Source organism: Trachypithecus francoisi, unplaced genomic scaffold, assembly GCF_009764315.1.
Source record: "Trachypithecus francoisi isolate TF-2019V2 unplaced genomic scaffold, Tfra_2.0 Lachesis_group0, whole genome shotgun sequence".
NCBI classification, from domain to species: domain Eukaryota; kingdom Metazoa; phylum Chordata; class Mammalia; order Primates; family Cercopithecidae; genus Trachypithecus; species Trachypithecus francoisi.
The window spans coordinates 164,445,504-164,461,885 of record NW_022681453.1 but is presented as its reverse complement, the minus strand read 5'-3'; the positions used below and the strand labels follow the sequence as shown (position 1 = coordinate 164,461,885).

Below are 16,382 nucleotides of genomic sequence, written 5' to 3'. Positions count from 1 at the left end.
AAACTCAGAGAAATTCATTGTATCTGACATCTATAATAATAACAAAGTAGGCTGGGTGCAGTGGCTTATGCCTGTAATCCCCAGCACTTTGGGAGGCCAAGGCGGGCAGATCACTTGAGGTCAGGAGTTTGAGACCAGCCTGGCCAACATGGTGAAACCTTGTCTCTACTAAAAATACAAAAATTAGCCGGGCATGGTAGCGGGAGCCTGTTAATCCCAGCCACATGGGAGGCTGAGGCAGGAGAATTGCTTGCAACCGGGAGGCAGAGGTTGGAGTGAGCCAAAATTGTGCCACTGCATTCCAGCCTGGGCGACAGAGTGAGACTCTGTCTCAAAAACAAAACAAAGTCAAAACAACAAAGAATTCTCTGTCATACATGAATACAGTTTAGTTTCTTATTTACTATTAGAAAAAGCATAATTTACAATTAGAAAATAATGAGAGTCTCCAAGGACATTTGAGCTGAAATCATCTAATGTAGCCTCCTTTTTTACAGAGAGGACCTTAGGCCTTGAGAGGCACAGGTACATGGCTGAGGTCACACAACAATTTAAAAGCAAGCCAGGCCTGGTCTCTGGGCTCCCAAGCCAGCACATCAAAATCTGTGTTTATTTTTTCACTTCTTATTTTTTATGTAAATTTGTAGGAATAAATCTGTTTTGTGACATATGTCCATTTTACTATTTAATATACACTGCACCAAGGAAAGATCTGAAACAATTTTCAGGGCCAGTGGAACACAAGGGCCACATTTTGTGGTATTAATTGCAAAACAATGAAATTCTTCACCCTTTTCAGATTCATTTATAAATGCCAAAATACTGGCTTTTATTATAAGAATCTTTATATTCCATCAGCCTAATAATTTTCCTTACATACGTCAAACTCCCAGCATGATTCAACCCCCAATATGCAGCAATTTAGATGAAAAGCACATTATAATTCAGAGGACACAGCCTTCTTTTTTTTTTTTTTTTTTTTTTTTTTTTTTTTTTTTTTGAACGGAGTCTCGCTCTGCCGCCCAGGCTGGAGTGCAGTGGCCGGATCTCAGCTCACTGCAAGCTCCGCCTCCCGGGTTCACGCCATTCTCCTGCCTCAGCCTCCCGAGTAGCTGGGACTACAGGCGCCCGCCACGTCGCCCGCTAGTTTTTTTTTGTATTTTTAGTAGAGACGGGTTTCACCGTGTTAGCCAGGATGGTCTCGATCTCCTGACCTGGTGATCCGCCCGTCTCGGCCTCCCAAAGTGCTGGGATTACAGGCTTGAGCCACCGCGCCCGGCCGACACAGCCTTCTTTGTTCTTCTAATAGTTACTAAACAATTTGGATTGCAACCATGCTTTGAAGATGTGCATGTTTACTGAAAACAAAGCTTTTCTGTTGTGCATGAATGTAGGGGTTTTTCCTCCTGTGGCTTTGACGTGCCTGACAGTCTTTTAAAAACTGATACAGGTCAGGCACAGTGGCTCACACCTGTAATCCCAACACTTTGGGAGGCCGAGGTCGGCAGATGACCTGAGGTCGGGAGTTTGAAACCAGCGTGACCAACATGGAGAAACCCCGTCTCTACTAAAAATACAAAATTAGCCAGGTGTGGTCGTGCATGCCTGTAATCCCAGTTACTCGGGAGGCTGAGGCAGGAGAATCGCTTGAACCCGGGAGGTGGAGGTTGTGGCGAGCCAAGATCATGCCATTTACTCCAGCTTGGGCAACAAGAGCAAAATTCCATCTAAAAAAAAAAAAAAAATTAGCCAAGTGTGGTGGCAGATACCTGTAATCCCAGTTATTCAGGAGGCTGAGGCAGGAGAATCATTTGAACCTGGGAGGCAGAGGGTGAAGTGAGCCAAGATTGCCAGAGAGTGAGATGTCATCTCAAAAACAAAAAAAAAACGGATGCAGGACTATATTAGAAAATGTTAAGCTTAACATGAATAATTCCAAATAAATTTTTTGGTTTTTGTCCCTTAAACTGCTATTATAGATTTTTTAATTGTTATTTTTTCCCTTAAATTACTATTTATTACGTTCCCCTCAGTGAGTCCTCATGGTTTGGACACAAGGTGTGACTGGAGGAGGAGGTGAAGCATCTGAAAACCTGTCATCAGTCAGAAGAATCATTTTATTTATTTATTTATTTATTTTGAGACAGAGTCTCGCTCTGTCGCCCAGGCTGGAGTGCAGTGGCCGGATCTCAGCTCACTGCAAGCTCCACCTCCGGGGTTTACGCCATTCTCCTGCCTCAGCCTCCCGAGTAGCTGGGACCACAGGCGCCCGCCACCTCGCCCGGCTAGTTTTTTGTATTTTTTTTTAGTAGAGACGGGGTTTCACCATGCTAGCCAGGATGGTCTCGATAGAAGAATCATTTTAAATGACCATGTTATTCCCCTGCCTAATCCCCTGCAATGCTGCCTGCCCACATAAACCCTAACTCTGCCCCAAGCCTGCAGAGCCTGCAGAATCAGTCACTGCCCCCTCCCCTGACTTCATGCTTCTTCCCTCCCCTTCACTTGCCCCAGTGCCCAATGTTGCCTTACTGGCCTTTTACATTTTTAAACTTGTTAGTTCTTCAAATATTGTGGTAGCCATCTGGAAAAATAAAATGTGCACAAATATCCTTTAGCCATTTGTTTTGGGGGGTATGTGTGTATTTAAATCCTGTGTTCACATGAACACTAGGTGATAATAAGCTCTCTCTAAAGGTGACAGTCTTGGCTGGGCACGATGGCTCATGCCTGTAATCCCAGCACTTTGGGAGGCTGAAGCAGGCGGATCACTTGAGATTCAGCCTGGCCAATATGGCGAAACCCTGTCTCTATTTTTAAAAATCAATTTTAAAAAACAGTAACAGTCTTATGCGACGTTGCATCCTCCACAATTTCTAGCACTGTATTTTATACGGAACTAATGCTTAATTTTCACACATGATTTTTTGAGAGCTGCAAGACATCCATAGTAGGATCAACAATTTGTAAAGAATTAGAACACCCCCAAAGTTATACCTTATCTTACAAATCACATTATACATAGTCATATCTTTAATTATGAAAGAATCACTTTAGACCCTTAGAGTTCTTCCAGATCACTGGTAGGAATTTCACCCATTACGTTCCAGAACTTAGAGAAAATGTAAATGTAATTGCCTTTAGTCAAACAAAACAAAAATAATATATTTGGATGATGAATAAGTCACCCCGAAAGGGTTGAAAATGAGCATGATGCGGAGAGAAAACATTTCTGGGTTGGCGATGTGGAAGCACTGGCTGTGCATTGGTCTGGGGTGGGAATTCCAGGCTTGCCCTATGTTGCTGGGATTCTGTTTAGTCTCGGGCAAGGACTTCCCTTCCAGGCCTTAGTTCCTTCTTCTGTAAAATGGACACACTTGCCTGTTTCAGAGGACTAAGGTGATGATTAAGACCCGTGCACCTGCTTTGGTATGCGCCGCATTAGACAGTGGGCTCACACTTGATTAGGATCAGAATCACCTGGAGGGCTTGCTAAACACAGATTGATGGGCCCTACTCCCAGAGAGTCCAATTAAGGTGATCTGGGGTGGAGCTCAAGAATTTGCATTTCCAACAATTTCCCAGGTGCTACTGGTGCTGCTGCCTGGGGCCCACCTTTTGCGAGCTCCTGGTCTGTACCATACCAGGCTGTTGGATAACTCTGTATGGGGTGGGTTAGACAAAATTCTAGGGGCAGGAGATTTTCGTGGCCACTGTCAGAATACCTCCCCTAGAACTTCCGATTTCAAAGCAACCAAGTTCTGTTCAGCATGGACCCTTTTTTTTGTTGTTCTCCCTCTGAGAACATCTCCCTGTTGCATTTTGCTATTCAAAACCAGAAGAAAAGAGAGTAGATGTAGATGATTTCTGGCTTTGTGAAACCCAACAAATAATAGCCACTGATAGCACTATATATATATATATATATATGTTGGGAGAGATACCTGATTAGGAGCAGTCAGCATAGCTGGGAGATTGAGTGTTGGATGAATTTTAACTTTCATGTGGGAGATTAAGGTGCTGGTAGCAGGATTATTGTATTACTTATCGATTGCTGTATAATAAATTACCTCAAAACCTAGAATTTTGAAACAACATACATTTATATTTTACAGTTTCTGAGACTTTAGGAAATCAAGAGTGACTTCATGGGGTGGTTCTGGCTCAGGGTCTCTCATGAAGCTGCAGTCGTTTCCCAGGGCAGTTGTCATCTGGAAGCTTGACTGTGGCTGGAGGATCCACTTCCAACATGGCTCACTCATGCTACTAGCTGGTGGCTGTTCCTTGCCAAATGGGCCTGTCCATTGGGATCCTTGGGAGATGGCAACTGACTTTTCCCAGAGGGAGGGACCCAAGATAGCAAGTGAGCAACCAAGATAGAAGCTGCAGTATCTTTTTTTTTTTTTTTTTTGGAGGTGGAGCGTCTCTCTGTTGCCCAGACTGGAGGGCAGTGGTGCGATCTCAGCTCACTGCAACCTCTGCCTCCCGGGTTCAAGCGATTCTTCTGCCTCAGCTTCCCAAGTAGCTGGGACTATAGGCATGTGCCACCACGCCCGGCTGATTTTTGTATTTTTAGTAGAGACAGGGTTTCACCATATTGGCCAGGCTAGTCTTGAACTCCTGACCTTGTGATCCGCCAGCCTCGGCCTCCCAAAGTGCTGGGATTACAGGCATAAGCCACCATGTGCGGCCTGCAGTATCTTTTATAACCCAATCTCAGAAGTAACATGCCATCGCATCTGCCATGTTTTACTGGTTACACAAAACGACCCCAGAAAAATGTGGGAAGTGCTACATAACGGGTACCAGCAGGTGGGGAGCACTGGGAGCTGATCTTGAGACTAGCTACCAAGGTTATGTTCATTAAGAAGCTTCTCTCTAACTCCTCTATTTCTTCTCAAATGAACTGGTTTATGAGCTTGCAGAATGTTCTGGAAGAACCATGCCAGGGCTGCATTTGTCTTCCCTGCATGCTCCACCCTTCTCCATTCTGTTCTGTGACCCCCAACACTGACTTCTAGATAGCACCAACCAGATTATCTTGTCCTCTGCTTTCCTGTTGGGTCCAACCAGTGGCAAGTTGCAGCAGGAGTCGGGAGCAGAGAAGAGAGAGGAGACAGGATATGGATCGCCCGGGTCTCCACCTGTCACACCACTACGGTCTGGCTGTGTCTCTCACAGCCCCTGCTCCCGCCAGGCTGCTCTCTCCATAAGCTTCCCTCTCCGGCTTCTGGTAACCACTTCAGCCCTTCACAGCTTCAGGCCTGGGGCGCTCATAGCTCCTGCTGTCGCTAGCCCCTGGGTAGTGCATTATCTTTTCTGGGTTCCCCTACATCCTGCCCATATCTGTGTAAATCACTCTTTTTGTTTTTTTTGAGACGGAGTCTAGCTCTGTCGCCCAGGCTGGAGTGCAGTGGCGCGATCTCGGCTCACTGCAAGCTCGGCCTCCCGGGTTTACGCCATTCTCCTGCCTCAGCCTCCCGAGTAGCTGGGACTACAGGCGCCCGCCATCTCGCCTGGCTAGTTTTTTGTACTTTTTAGTAGAGACGGGGTTTCACCGTGTAGACCAGGATGGTCTCGATCTCCTGACCTCGTGATCCGCCCGTCTCGGCCTCCCAAAGTGCTGGGATTACAGGCTTGAGCCACCGCGCCCGGCCAATCACTCTGTTCTTAAGCTCTCCTCAACTAATCAAGATTTGCAGTCTCCCTCCTGCTGTGGCCCCGACGACAGCAATACCTGACTGGAATCACAGTGAAATTTCTGCTCAGAGAAAAAAGCCCCGTGGACATTTACTCTTTTGGACCAACTATATCCCACTCCCTTTCCCCTGGTCCCTGGTAACGCTGTCCCAGTGTTCCCTGGGAAACAGCCCCCACCCCTCAATCCATGAATTTCAGGTCAGAGCTAAGCCTATCATCCCTCACCCTGACGGTGGCCATGTGACTCAGTGCTGGCCAATCATAATATCACAGCCCTGGCCGGGTATGGTGGCTCACGCCTGTAATCCCAGCACTTTGGGAGGCTGAGGCGGGCAGATCACAACGTTAGGAGATCGAGACCATCCTGGCTAACACGGTGAAATCCTGTCTCTATAAAAATACAAAAAATTCGCCGGGCGTGTTGGCGCGTGCCTGTAATCCCAGCTACTGGGGAGGCTGAGGCAGGAGAATTGCTTGAACCAGGGTGGAGGTTGCAATGAGCAGAGATCGTGCCACTGCACTCCAGCCTGGGCGTCAGAGTGAGACTCCATCTCAAAACAAACAAACAAACAAAAAGAGTATCACAGCCCTCTGGCCAATCATTGAGTCAGGATGGGCATGTGCCCTAAGCAAGAGCCCAGCTTGTTCAGCTCTGAGACTTTTATTAGGGACTTCTTCTCTGGAGTTGCTGAGAGACAGTCTAGAACTGTCATGGCCATAGCTGCAACTACATGGAAAGTCTGTCTGTGAGCGAAAATGATAAAGAAGAGTGCAGAGTAGAGTACGATACTGTGTCCAGAGGCACCATTTGAGCCCCTGGATTCAGCAATGCCTGAAGAGAATTTATTCTTAGACTCCCCAGTTATGAGTTAGTCAATTCTCTCTCTCTTTTTTTTTTTTTTTTGCTCAAAGAAAAAGAAAAAGATGAAGAGGAGAAGGAGAAGGAAAATGAGAAGAAAAGTTATCTATGAAAAAATTATATATGCATGATGCCTAGAGTTCAGATATTGGGAATTTCATTTTTAATGGTGCAGCTATTATTTAGATTTTGTTTTACTTCAGTACTAAACACAAAAATCAAAATAACTTTCCAAAGGGAAATCATGTTTTGTTGTTTTTGCAAAGACAAAAGATGAATAGGGCACTGGCTCTGGTCTTAGAGGGTGGGTCTCCATGGAGTCCCTATAAAGAAGATGCAAATCCAAGACTCAGCACATATTTGCATGTGGGCAATTCATTAATATCTCTCTGTTAATCTTCCCCATCTGCAAAATAGCTGTAGCAAACCTTCTTTAGGGCTCATGGAGGTTAAGGGAGACCATTTATGTGCATCCAGCACAGAGCCGTCACTCACGACTAGGTGGCTACTCTCGGCATGGCTCACGTTCCAGCAGAGAGAACTCAGATAAATAGTTCAATGAGAAAGGGCTCTGGGAACTGGGAATGGGAAACACCAGTTCAATAAGGGGAAGAGTCACAAGCTGTGATGAGAGAGTAGACCTTGAAGGATGGATGCGTGTTCATCAGAAGACGTCATTGCAAGCAGACAACAGTACAGAGGCCAGATTGTGCTCAGCACACTGGAGGAGCTTAAAGAAGTAGCTATGGCTGGACTAGAGACCCAGGTTCACAGTAAGGGACATCATGTGAGCTCAGAGGTCAGGCGGAGCTGAGGCTGTGCAGAATGTGAACTTCGGCCTGAAGAACAGGAACTGTTGGGAGGTGAGAAACAGGAGAGCTGTGATTTGGATTGAGCAGAGTGGTAGCCCATCTCCAGATGGTACCCAATGAGATTCACCTCTGGGCATCTAACACCCTCTCTTTCCACAGGGAGCAGGGCTGACCTGTGTAACTCAATAAGATGGTGCCACATACTGCAGTGTGACTTCTGAGACTAGATCATAGAAGATATCACGGCTCCACCTGTGCTCTCTTGGATCACTTGCTTTAGGGGAAGCCAGGGGCCACATCATGAGGACACTCTGCTATCCCTATGGAAAGGCCCATGTGGTAAGGAACTGAGACCTTCTGCTAGCAGCCAGCACCAACTTGCCAGAATGGGCCATTTTGCAAGTGATCCTCTGTATTTGTTTCCTAGGTCTGCCATATCGAAGTACCCTGAACTGGGTGGCTTCAAACAACAGAAACATATTGTCTCATAGTTGTGGAAGCTGGAAATCCAAAATCAAGGTGTTGGCAGAGCCATGCTTCTTCTGAAACCTGCAGAGGTTGGTTGTGTGTGGGGGGTCGTTTCTTGCCTCTTGTAACTTCTGGTGTTTTTTGGCAAGCAATTTCTGGTGTGCCTTGTCTGGTAGAGGCATCCCTGTGATCTCTGCTCCTGTTGTCACGTGTGTGTCTTATCCTCTTCTGAAAAGGACATGTCATATTGGATTAAGAGCCCACCTACTCTAGTGTGACCTCATCTTAACTTATATCTTCATCACATCTGCAAAGACCCTATTTCCAAATAAGGCTACATTCTGAGCTACTAGGGGTTAGGATCACAACGTATCTTTTTAGGGGAAGACGCTATTCAACTAATAATATTCTCCAAATCCAGTGAGGACTTCAACCAGCTGCAGCCTTGGCTGACATCTTGACTGTAGCCTCATGAGAGACCCGCTTTCCTGCCCCACAGAACTGGGTGAATTAACAATGTCATGCTCGTTTTAAGCCATTAAGTTTTGGGGCAATTTGTTCTGTGGGAATAGGTAACTAACATTCAAAGAGGGGTTCGGGAATGAAAGACTGAAGCCAGCACACCAGGACCTTTCTCTGGCCTGAGAAGCAACATGGCCCCCCAAGCAGTCCTACTCACAGATCTTCAGGCCACATCAGCTTTTGTCTCAAATCTAGGCCTTTGTGCACAACACATTTCATACTTGTATGCCTTTCTATTTTGTCCTATATAAACCCACTTTGTTGAGAAATTGTTCTTTGGGTGGTCATTTCACTTGAGCAGTTCTGGGTTTCACTGAGAATCGGAGTGGCTAACTCAGCCCCGGTCCTCTCTCAGCAGATCTGCTGTGCTGGGACACCTCCGGGGCTACCAGCCAGTGCTTTGACTGGCTGGCCTTGGGCTGGGTGCCTCTTCCTGGTTCAATATGCCATGGCTGGGGGGTGGGGGCACAGGTACCAAGCAGGGCCACCTGTGGGGAAAAGTGGCTTAGGTGGGTTTCCCTCAGCAGGGGCTCTGAACAGGCCTGTGTCTTGGGAGCGGACGTGGTGGGCTCTGGGACTTGGCAGTCTGTGAGGAGGCGTGGTTTTTTCCTCTCTAAGAACAGGGCTTTTAAATCCAGTGTGTAAATACAGCTCACTGTGCCTCTCACTTCCCGTGTGAGAAAAACCACAGAAAAGCACAGCTGCACCTACATGAGAAACCACGCAAACCAAGCTACTTCCCCCAAGACTGGTTTAGCCAAAAATGCATTTGATTTCCTGTCTCTATGTTGTGGTCAAGATTGCCATTTGCTTCCTGAATTTCAGGATCACAATCGACGAAAGCGTATCACAACCATTAGTCATAGCTGTATTTTTTTCCCTGAAAATGATTTATTTTCCCATCCTCTACTTTGTTCTGTCAGCTGGCAGCCACTTCTTTGAATTGTAAAAATTACTTTGTTCTACCACCATTATTTGCTTTTCCCCTCATTCTACTTCACGAGCAATTCATTCTAAATTGTAGGTAGAAAATAACTCAGGGAAAGTTCGTGGTACTCTGCCCAGAAGGGCGGAATTAGGATCTTGCAGGTGCTTATTAGATGTTTACTGGGTGAAGTAGTTCTGCCAAGTCTGTATTTAGAACTGGCCTCTCTTTCTCAGGCTTATTTGAATCATCTTGGCATAAAGCAATGATATGCATTTTTAGGTAGTTTCTGTCTCCCTGGGGTTTGAGGCAGAGAAGCAGAGTGAGCGCTGGACAGCCACATCTGGGGCCGCTTCTGGCCTGCCAGCTCACGCCTGGTGGGAGCTGCACTGGGCGGGAAAGCAAACTCTGCCATTTGATGGGAGAGGTCCTGCTCCCCTTCCAGAGGGACTTCCTAGGGCGTGGGGAACCCCGGGGCTTGCTCAGGAATTTCAAGTCCTTCCTGCTTATTCCCTGAAGGCTTGACTCATCCCAGACCTTTTCGAGGGATCAGTGAGTCAGCAGGGGCTGGTGCTGGCTCTGCTTTTTCCCACATGGTTTATTCAACATGCATTCTACGAATAAAAAACTGAGGCCTGAGGTCTCCCAGTGAGGGGTAGATGGTGAGGCCACGCATGGAAACCCCATCAGTCTGACCGTAGAATCCATGTTGTTAATTATCCTGCCTAAAAGCCAGAAAAGGATCTGAAGGCCTACACCGTGGGGGGAATAGGGAGATCATTTCATTTTTTTTTCTTGCTTTATAAAATTGATGTTTAAGCACATACTGTTTAAAAAACTAAAAAGGGGTTCAAACTAAATGGCCACATTTACGAGGCAAATCACTGAAGACTAATTATCCATTCTGCACTTAAAAAATGATCTGAAACAGCTACTAGGCATGAAGTCAAAATCCTTTTTAAAATGGCTCTGAAATGTTGGACACAAATTACACAGAAATCAGTGGCCTAAAAATGTCTTCACCATATTGAATCTGGTAATTTTGCATCTGGAATTCCTGACATGGGAAGCTCCTGCTCTGTGCCTGTTGGGTGACTGAATAAATGCATGACTCAAGTGGGCCACCCTCCATGCCCTTCATGGCAGTCCTTGCAACTTATCTCTATGGGGTGCCAAGCATCGCTGCTAAGCAAGGAGATCCTCTATAGGGCTCCGGATCAAATGATACCAGCATCAAGCCATCCTGCACAGTCGGGCAACGTGCCCAACTCTTGCCCAAAGCTACTGTGATGTATTAAGGTCCCTGGAATCCCCGGATGAGCTGTGTTGTACAGGAAGAATTCTATTACTCATCCCTTCCCATGGCTGCCCCCGTCTCAACATTTTCCAGTCCCCACCCGCCCTTCACCCCGAAGCGCTGCACTCTCTCCAGTTATTCCAGGTCCTGCCTACACATTCCATTTACTGACAGAAAATTCCATTACTGGCAGATGTGAGGAACACTTCTTTTCTATTTTTAAAAGCCGCTTTAAGGTCTACATTTCTGACGCTGCCGGTGGCGCTAGCACTGCCATTTCATCTGGATAGAGTTCCGGTTGGCCAGAATGGGAAAGTTCCCCACAGGGGCCATTTCTAATTGAGCTTTTGCTTTGAGAGCTTGTTTCTTACCTCAGAAAATGTTTAAGGCTTATGAAATATTTACATGTCCTGGGTAAGTCACTTGATCAACAACAAAAAAAACCTAAGCCACTACTTTGTGGATGTGTAAAATAGAAACTGACATTTATTTTTGTTTTAGCTTGAGACCAATTGCATACTGAGATTTGTTAGAGGAAGATGTGGCTTGAAAAAGATAAATGTGAATAGAAAATACCAGCTAATGTCTCGATGATTGAGGTTTAAGAGGAAGACACTGAGGGAATCTGCCTCTCCTACTTGTTCTACAGTTCCCAGGGTGGAATCTGGTGTCACAGAAGTGGGCTCCTGCCCTTAAGGCAGAAAGGTGGTCCCAGGGCTTGTAGCCTGTGGAAGTGCAAGGCTGTCACCATGATGGCCAGAGTCCGCCCCACAGACCACATACTTTTCCTAGTCCCTCTCATACAAGCGCCCATAGAGAGCTGCCGTCACCAGCCCGGAGGACAGCCCACTCTTCCTCAGGAAATAGTGGTCCTTCTCCCAGCCAAGCTGGTCAGGGACTTCTAGGGTCATCCCTGAGGTCAGAAACAAAGGAAAGATATAGGAAGTACTGAAGTTGCCCCACAGGTGAAACTCGAATACCCCTGTGGCCTCTGTGATCTCCTGTCCACAGGTGTCGAAGCCAAGACCCCCACACCTGACCAAGGCACACACTTGGATGTAGTAAGTGCCATGTACCGTGTGAAGCCCATCAAAGACGCCCAGGGCATACAGCTCTTCGGATAAGGTGGGCCTCTCATAAAGTAAGTAACAGCAGAGGCCATTTGAACAGACGTGGAGATAGCCTTCCTTTCCCCAGACAGGGACCAGGGTGAAATTGTCATACATCATCTCAGAGTGAAATGTAGGAGGAGCATTCATGTTCCACTTGGTGGCTTCATCACAATGGACTTCCTGAGCGTCCTTCTCACAGTACGGATCGCCTGACAAAATTTTTAAAAACTTACTATGGGATGGGTCCGTTTCGCCTGTTGCATTCTCTGCACCAATGAGACCCACTGGATTTTTGGCCACCCGGGCAATTATAAGGTGACCTTCGGGATTCTCCATGTCATGGTACCAAAAGGACTCCAGAGGGGTGTGTATGCCACTCCCTGTCATCCCCAGAACTGGGTGGTGGACATTAGCTGCCAGAAAGTTGATGCCAAAGGCAACAGCAAAAGCTTTCTGAATCTCAATTGCTGCCAAGAGTGGGAGCTGGTTCATCCAGGCAGTTGGGTACACAACATGCTTCACCTTGTAGTCTCTGAGAAGTCTGATGGCAGGGTCAAAGAACAATATATCAAAGCATGTGAAGATGCCAAACCTGCCAGCAAAGGGGGTATCAAAGGTGATGTGATCCACGTTAAGAGGAACATCAAACGCTGCCTCAAAGTAGAGGTTGTGTTTACGGTAGCGGTCAACAAGGGTTCCCTTATTGCTGAACACGACATCTGTGTTGAACTGGTATCTCCCATCATTTGGGCACCCTGGGTCACTGCTATGACAAGGCTGCTTTGTCCCAAGATTGGCCACCAAGAACATATCTCCCTCGATGGCCATACAACTCAGGCGCTGGAGCACCTAGAGGAAAAAAAGGTATCAATACATGAGCTTTTAAAATCCTTCCTTTTGCTTCTTTTATATTTTTTTTCAAGAGACAGGGTCTTGTTATATTGCCCAGGCTGGACTCAAACTCTTGGCCTCAAGCAATCCTCTCGTCTCAGCTTCCTAAGAAGCTGGGACTACAGGTGTGCACCATTGTACTTGGCTCTCACAATTTTTAAATACAAAAGTACTTATATTGTATCCATAATAAACAGCTATCATGTATCAATAAGAAAAAAGCAACCACTACTGAAAATGTGCAAAGGATATAGACAGGTGATTCACAGAAGAACAAAGAAAAACGGCCCGCGAATATCTCAAAAGATGCTCAGTCTCATTAGTGAGAGAGAAATGTGAACTAAAACAATGAGACAGCTATCATTTCTCACCTGCATAAGACTGGCAACAATTCAAAAGATTATTCTTTTTCTTTCTTTTTTTTTTTTGAGGCAGGGTCTGGCTCTGTTGCCCAGGCTGCAGTGGCACAATCTTGTCTCACTGCAACCTCTGCCTCCCAGGCTCAAGCCATCCTCCCACCTCAGCTCCCCGAGTGGCTGGGACTACAGGTATGCATCACCACATCCAGCTAATTTTTGTATTTTTTGTAGAGACAAGGTTTCACCATGTTGGCCAGGCTGGTCTCGAACTCATAAGCTCAAGCTATCCGCCAGCCTCAGCCTCCCAAAATGCTGGGATTACAGATGTGAACCACTGTGCCCAGGCTCAAAAGATTATTCTATCTTGCATTGACCAAAGGATGAAAAAAGAGGCACTCATACTGTATTACTGGGGCTGTAAAGTGAAATCAAAGTTTTTTAAGGGGGAACTTTGGTACTCTTTAATATAATTTAAAAATGTATATATCCTTTGAGGGATTCTTCTTTATTTATTTATTTTTTTGAGGCGGAGTTTTGCTCCTGTTGCCCAGGCCGGAGTACAGAGGTGCGATCTTGGCTCACCGCAACCCCTGCCTCCTGGGTTCAAGGGATTCTCCTGCCTCAGCCTCCCGAGTAGCTGGGATTGCAGGCATGCACCACTACCTCTGGCTAATTTTGTATTTTTAGTAGAGACAGGGTTTCTCTATGTGGGTCAGGCTGGTCTCAAACTCCCAACCTCAGGTGATCTGCCCACCTTAGCCTCCCAAAGTGCTGGGATTACAGGCGTGAGTCACCGCACCTGGCCTGAGGGATTTCATTTCTAAAAATTTTATTTTACAGAAAGACTATGAACATGCTTACAAAAATGTAATAGCAAAAATTTAAAAATGAATAAGCATATATAGTATGCTTAAAAAGAGGATGTCAAGGCCGAGTGCGGTGGCTCATGCCTGTAATCCCAGCACTTTGGAAGGCCAAGGTGGATGGATCATGAGGTCAGGAGATTGAGACCATCCTGGCTAACACAGTGAAATCCCGTCTCTACTAAAAATACAAAAAAAAAAAAAATTAGCTGGGCGTGGTGGTGGGCACCTGTAGTCCCAGCTACTCAGGAGGCTGAGGCAGGAGAATGGCATGAACCCAGGAGGCAGAGCTTGCAGTGAGCCTAGATTGCGCCACTGTACTCCAGCCTGGGCAACAGAGCAAGACTCCGTCTCAAAAAAATAAATAAATAGATAAATAAAAAAGAGGATGTCAAATACAGCTGAATGCACATCAAATTGTTGACGGCAGTTTCTCTAAGCAAGGGCATAGGATGAGGGGCAGGCTGTGGTGAAGATGAACTTTTGTTTTTTAACTTTTGGTTTGTTTTGGTTTGGTTTAAGTATACATTCCTGTATTTCTTGTGTCATTAATAAATGGAAAGATCCATAGATGCATAAGTGCCTTGTAACGTCAGACATTCTTTAATGGAATGAACATGTGGCACGTGGATCCTTGGGAGTTTGGGTTGGATTTTTGGGATCCTAAGGTCTCCTTTCGATCTCAGTTAACATGTCATAGCTCCTGGTCCCTGACTTAGTTCGTCTCTGTGTACCCTCAGCCTACGGAGGAAAAAGGCCAAAATCACCTCCGTGTCATTGAAACGGCGAGGCTCCAGGCATGGGTTCCACCCGACCACCTGGGGAGACGGCATGAAGTCCAAAAATGGATAAATGGATGTTCTTGTAAAGTTGAATCCATGAATGCCATCTTCTGGAAACACTATAATCTGTACACCCTGAAAAGGAAAACATCGAAGAACAGTCTGTTATGAGACGATGGGAAGCACCGCTGCATTTGTTCATTTTTCTGTTCATTCACTCGGCAACCATCACGAAGTGACTGGACCAGACCCAGAGGCACAGAGACGGTGTCTTTACTCTCCTCAGAGACCTTAGTCTTGGGGATGCTGTCTCGCTTCACCTGACCCCCAAGGAACAAAGACAAAGTCTCTAGGAACAACCATTAACTGTGCCTGGGGTCATGTGAGGGAAGGAGGGAATGAGAGTAAGTTCAGGAGTTTGACAAGCAAATAGCTAGAAAGGATTTAGAGTTCTTAGGGCACCAGGGGAGATGGGGCTGACTACAGGGCCCTGAATACACTGGGCCCATTAACACATGTGGTATCTTTGGTCTGGTGGTGGTCAACTTTCATTGTGCATCTAAATCAGGTGGGGAACTTCTGAAAAGCACTGATGCTGGGGCCCTCCCCTGCGAAGTCTGATTTAATTGACTGTGGGCGGGATACTGGCAACGGTGTTTGTTTAAAGGCCCCCCGGGTGATTCTCATTTGTAGCCAAGGTTAGGACCCACTGGGCCAGTGGGTAAGAGGCAAGTGTGTTGATCTCAGCCTGGAAACAAGAACTCACTTGAAATCTCCATTCCCCAGCTGGGAATTAGGAGGCTCCCTTTGGGACTCTGGCCACCCTAAAGGCCTTTTCCCACACCTGGTAACATCTTGTGCTTCCTGGCTGGGATGGCCTGGGGCTCCCTGTGACATTTACAGCAACCTAAAAAAATACAAACAAACAGGGCAGCCCTCAGCTCTCAGGGCTGGGGCATCATTCTTCCACTGCTCTCCACTTACAGGGTTTAAAATGTCAAGCCGGGAATACCAGCCCCAGGGAGGAAGGTGGAGAAGACAGGCAGAGAAGGCATGAATAATTCAAATTAGCAAAGTTTGAGACACTTATTTCTGGAATACATTTCAAACTTTTACATTTTTTTCCTGGTTATAAAAGCTTCAAAAGTTTAACTGTAGAAAATTTGGAAAACGGGGAAAAAATCATAATTGTATAACACAGATACTTATTGTTAATATTTTGGTTATTTTCATTATTTTTTCTCTCTGTATACGTGTATATGTGTATATAATGGAGATCATAATAAATATATGGTTTTACTTCTTGACTTTCCTCGTTAAGAACTTTAAAAAATACAACCAAGCATGGTGGCTCATGCCTGTAATCCCAGCACTTTGGGAGGCCCAGGTGGGTAGATCACCTGAGCTCAGGAGTTCGAGACCAGCCTGGCCAACGTGATGAAACCCCATCTCTATTAAAACTACAAAAATTAGCCAGGCATGGTGGCAGGCGCCTGTAATCCCAGCTACTCGGGAGGCTGAGGCAGGAGAATCACTGGAACCTGGGAGGCGGAGGTTGTGGTGAGGTGAGATCACTCCATTGCATTCCAGCCTGGGTGACAGAGTGAAACTCAGTCACACACACACACACACACACACACACACACACACATATACACACACACACACAAAACAAAAACAAAAAAAAGTTCAAAAATACATTTGTAATGGGGCCACATCATATTTAAGAGGACGCCATAGTTTATCCTCTATTATTGGAATGTGAAGTGTCCCCAACTTTTTGTAATAAAAA

The 16,382-nt window shown here is 46.1% G+C and overlaps 1 protein-coding gene across 5 annotated transcripts in view; it reads right to left on the bottom strand.

Moving 5' to 3' along the window:
• BTD (biotinidase) overlaps positions 1 to 16,382 on the bottom strand; it is a 116,394-nt gene that overhangs the window by 58,007 nt on the left and 42,005 nt on the right. Inside the window, exons 3-4 of one of the 5 annotated variants that reach the window (XM_033212722.1) lie at positions 14,576 to 14,725; positions 9,233 to 12,544 (exon numbers count right to left, since the gene is read on the bottom strand). In XM_033212722.1, the coding sequence (XP_033068613.1) occupies positions 11,372 to 12,544; positions 14,576 to 14,725 (1,323 nt within the window). In that variant the 3' untranslated portion in view covers positions 9,233 to 11,371. Of the gene's footprint in view, positions 1 to 9,232; positions 12,545 to 14,575; positions 14,726 to 16,382 lie in introns of those variants that run through there. The other 4 variants (XM_033212721.1, XM_033212720.1, XM_033212723.1 and 1 more) reach the window with 4 other exon arrangements.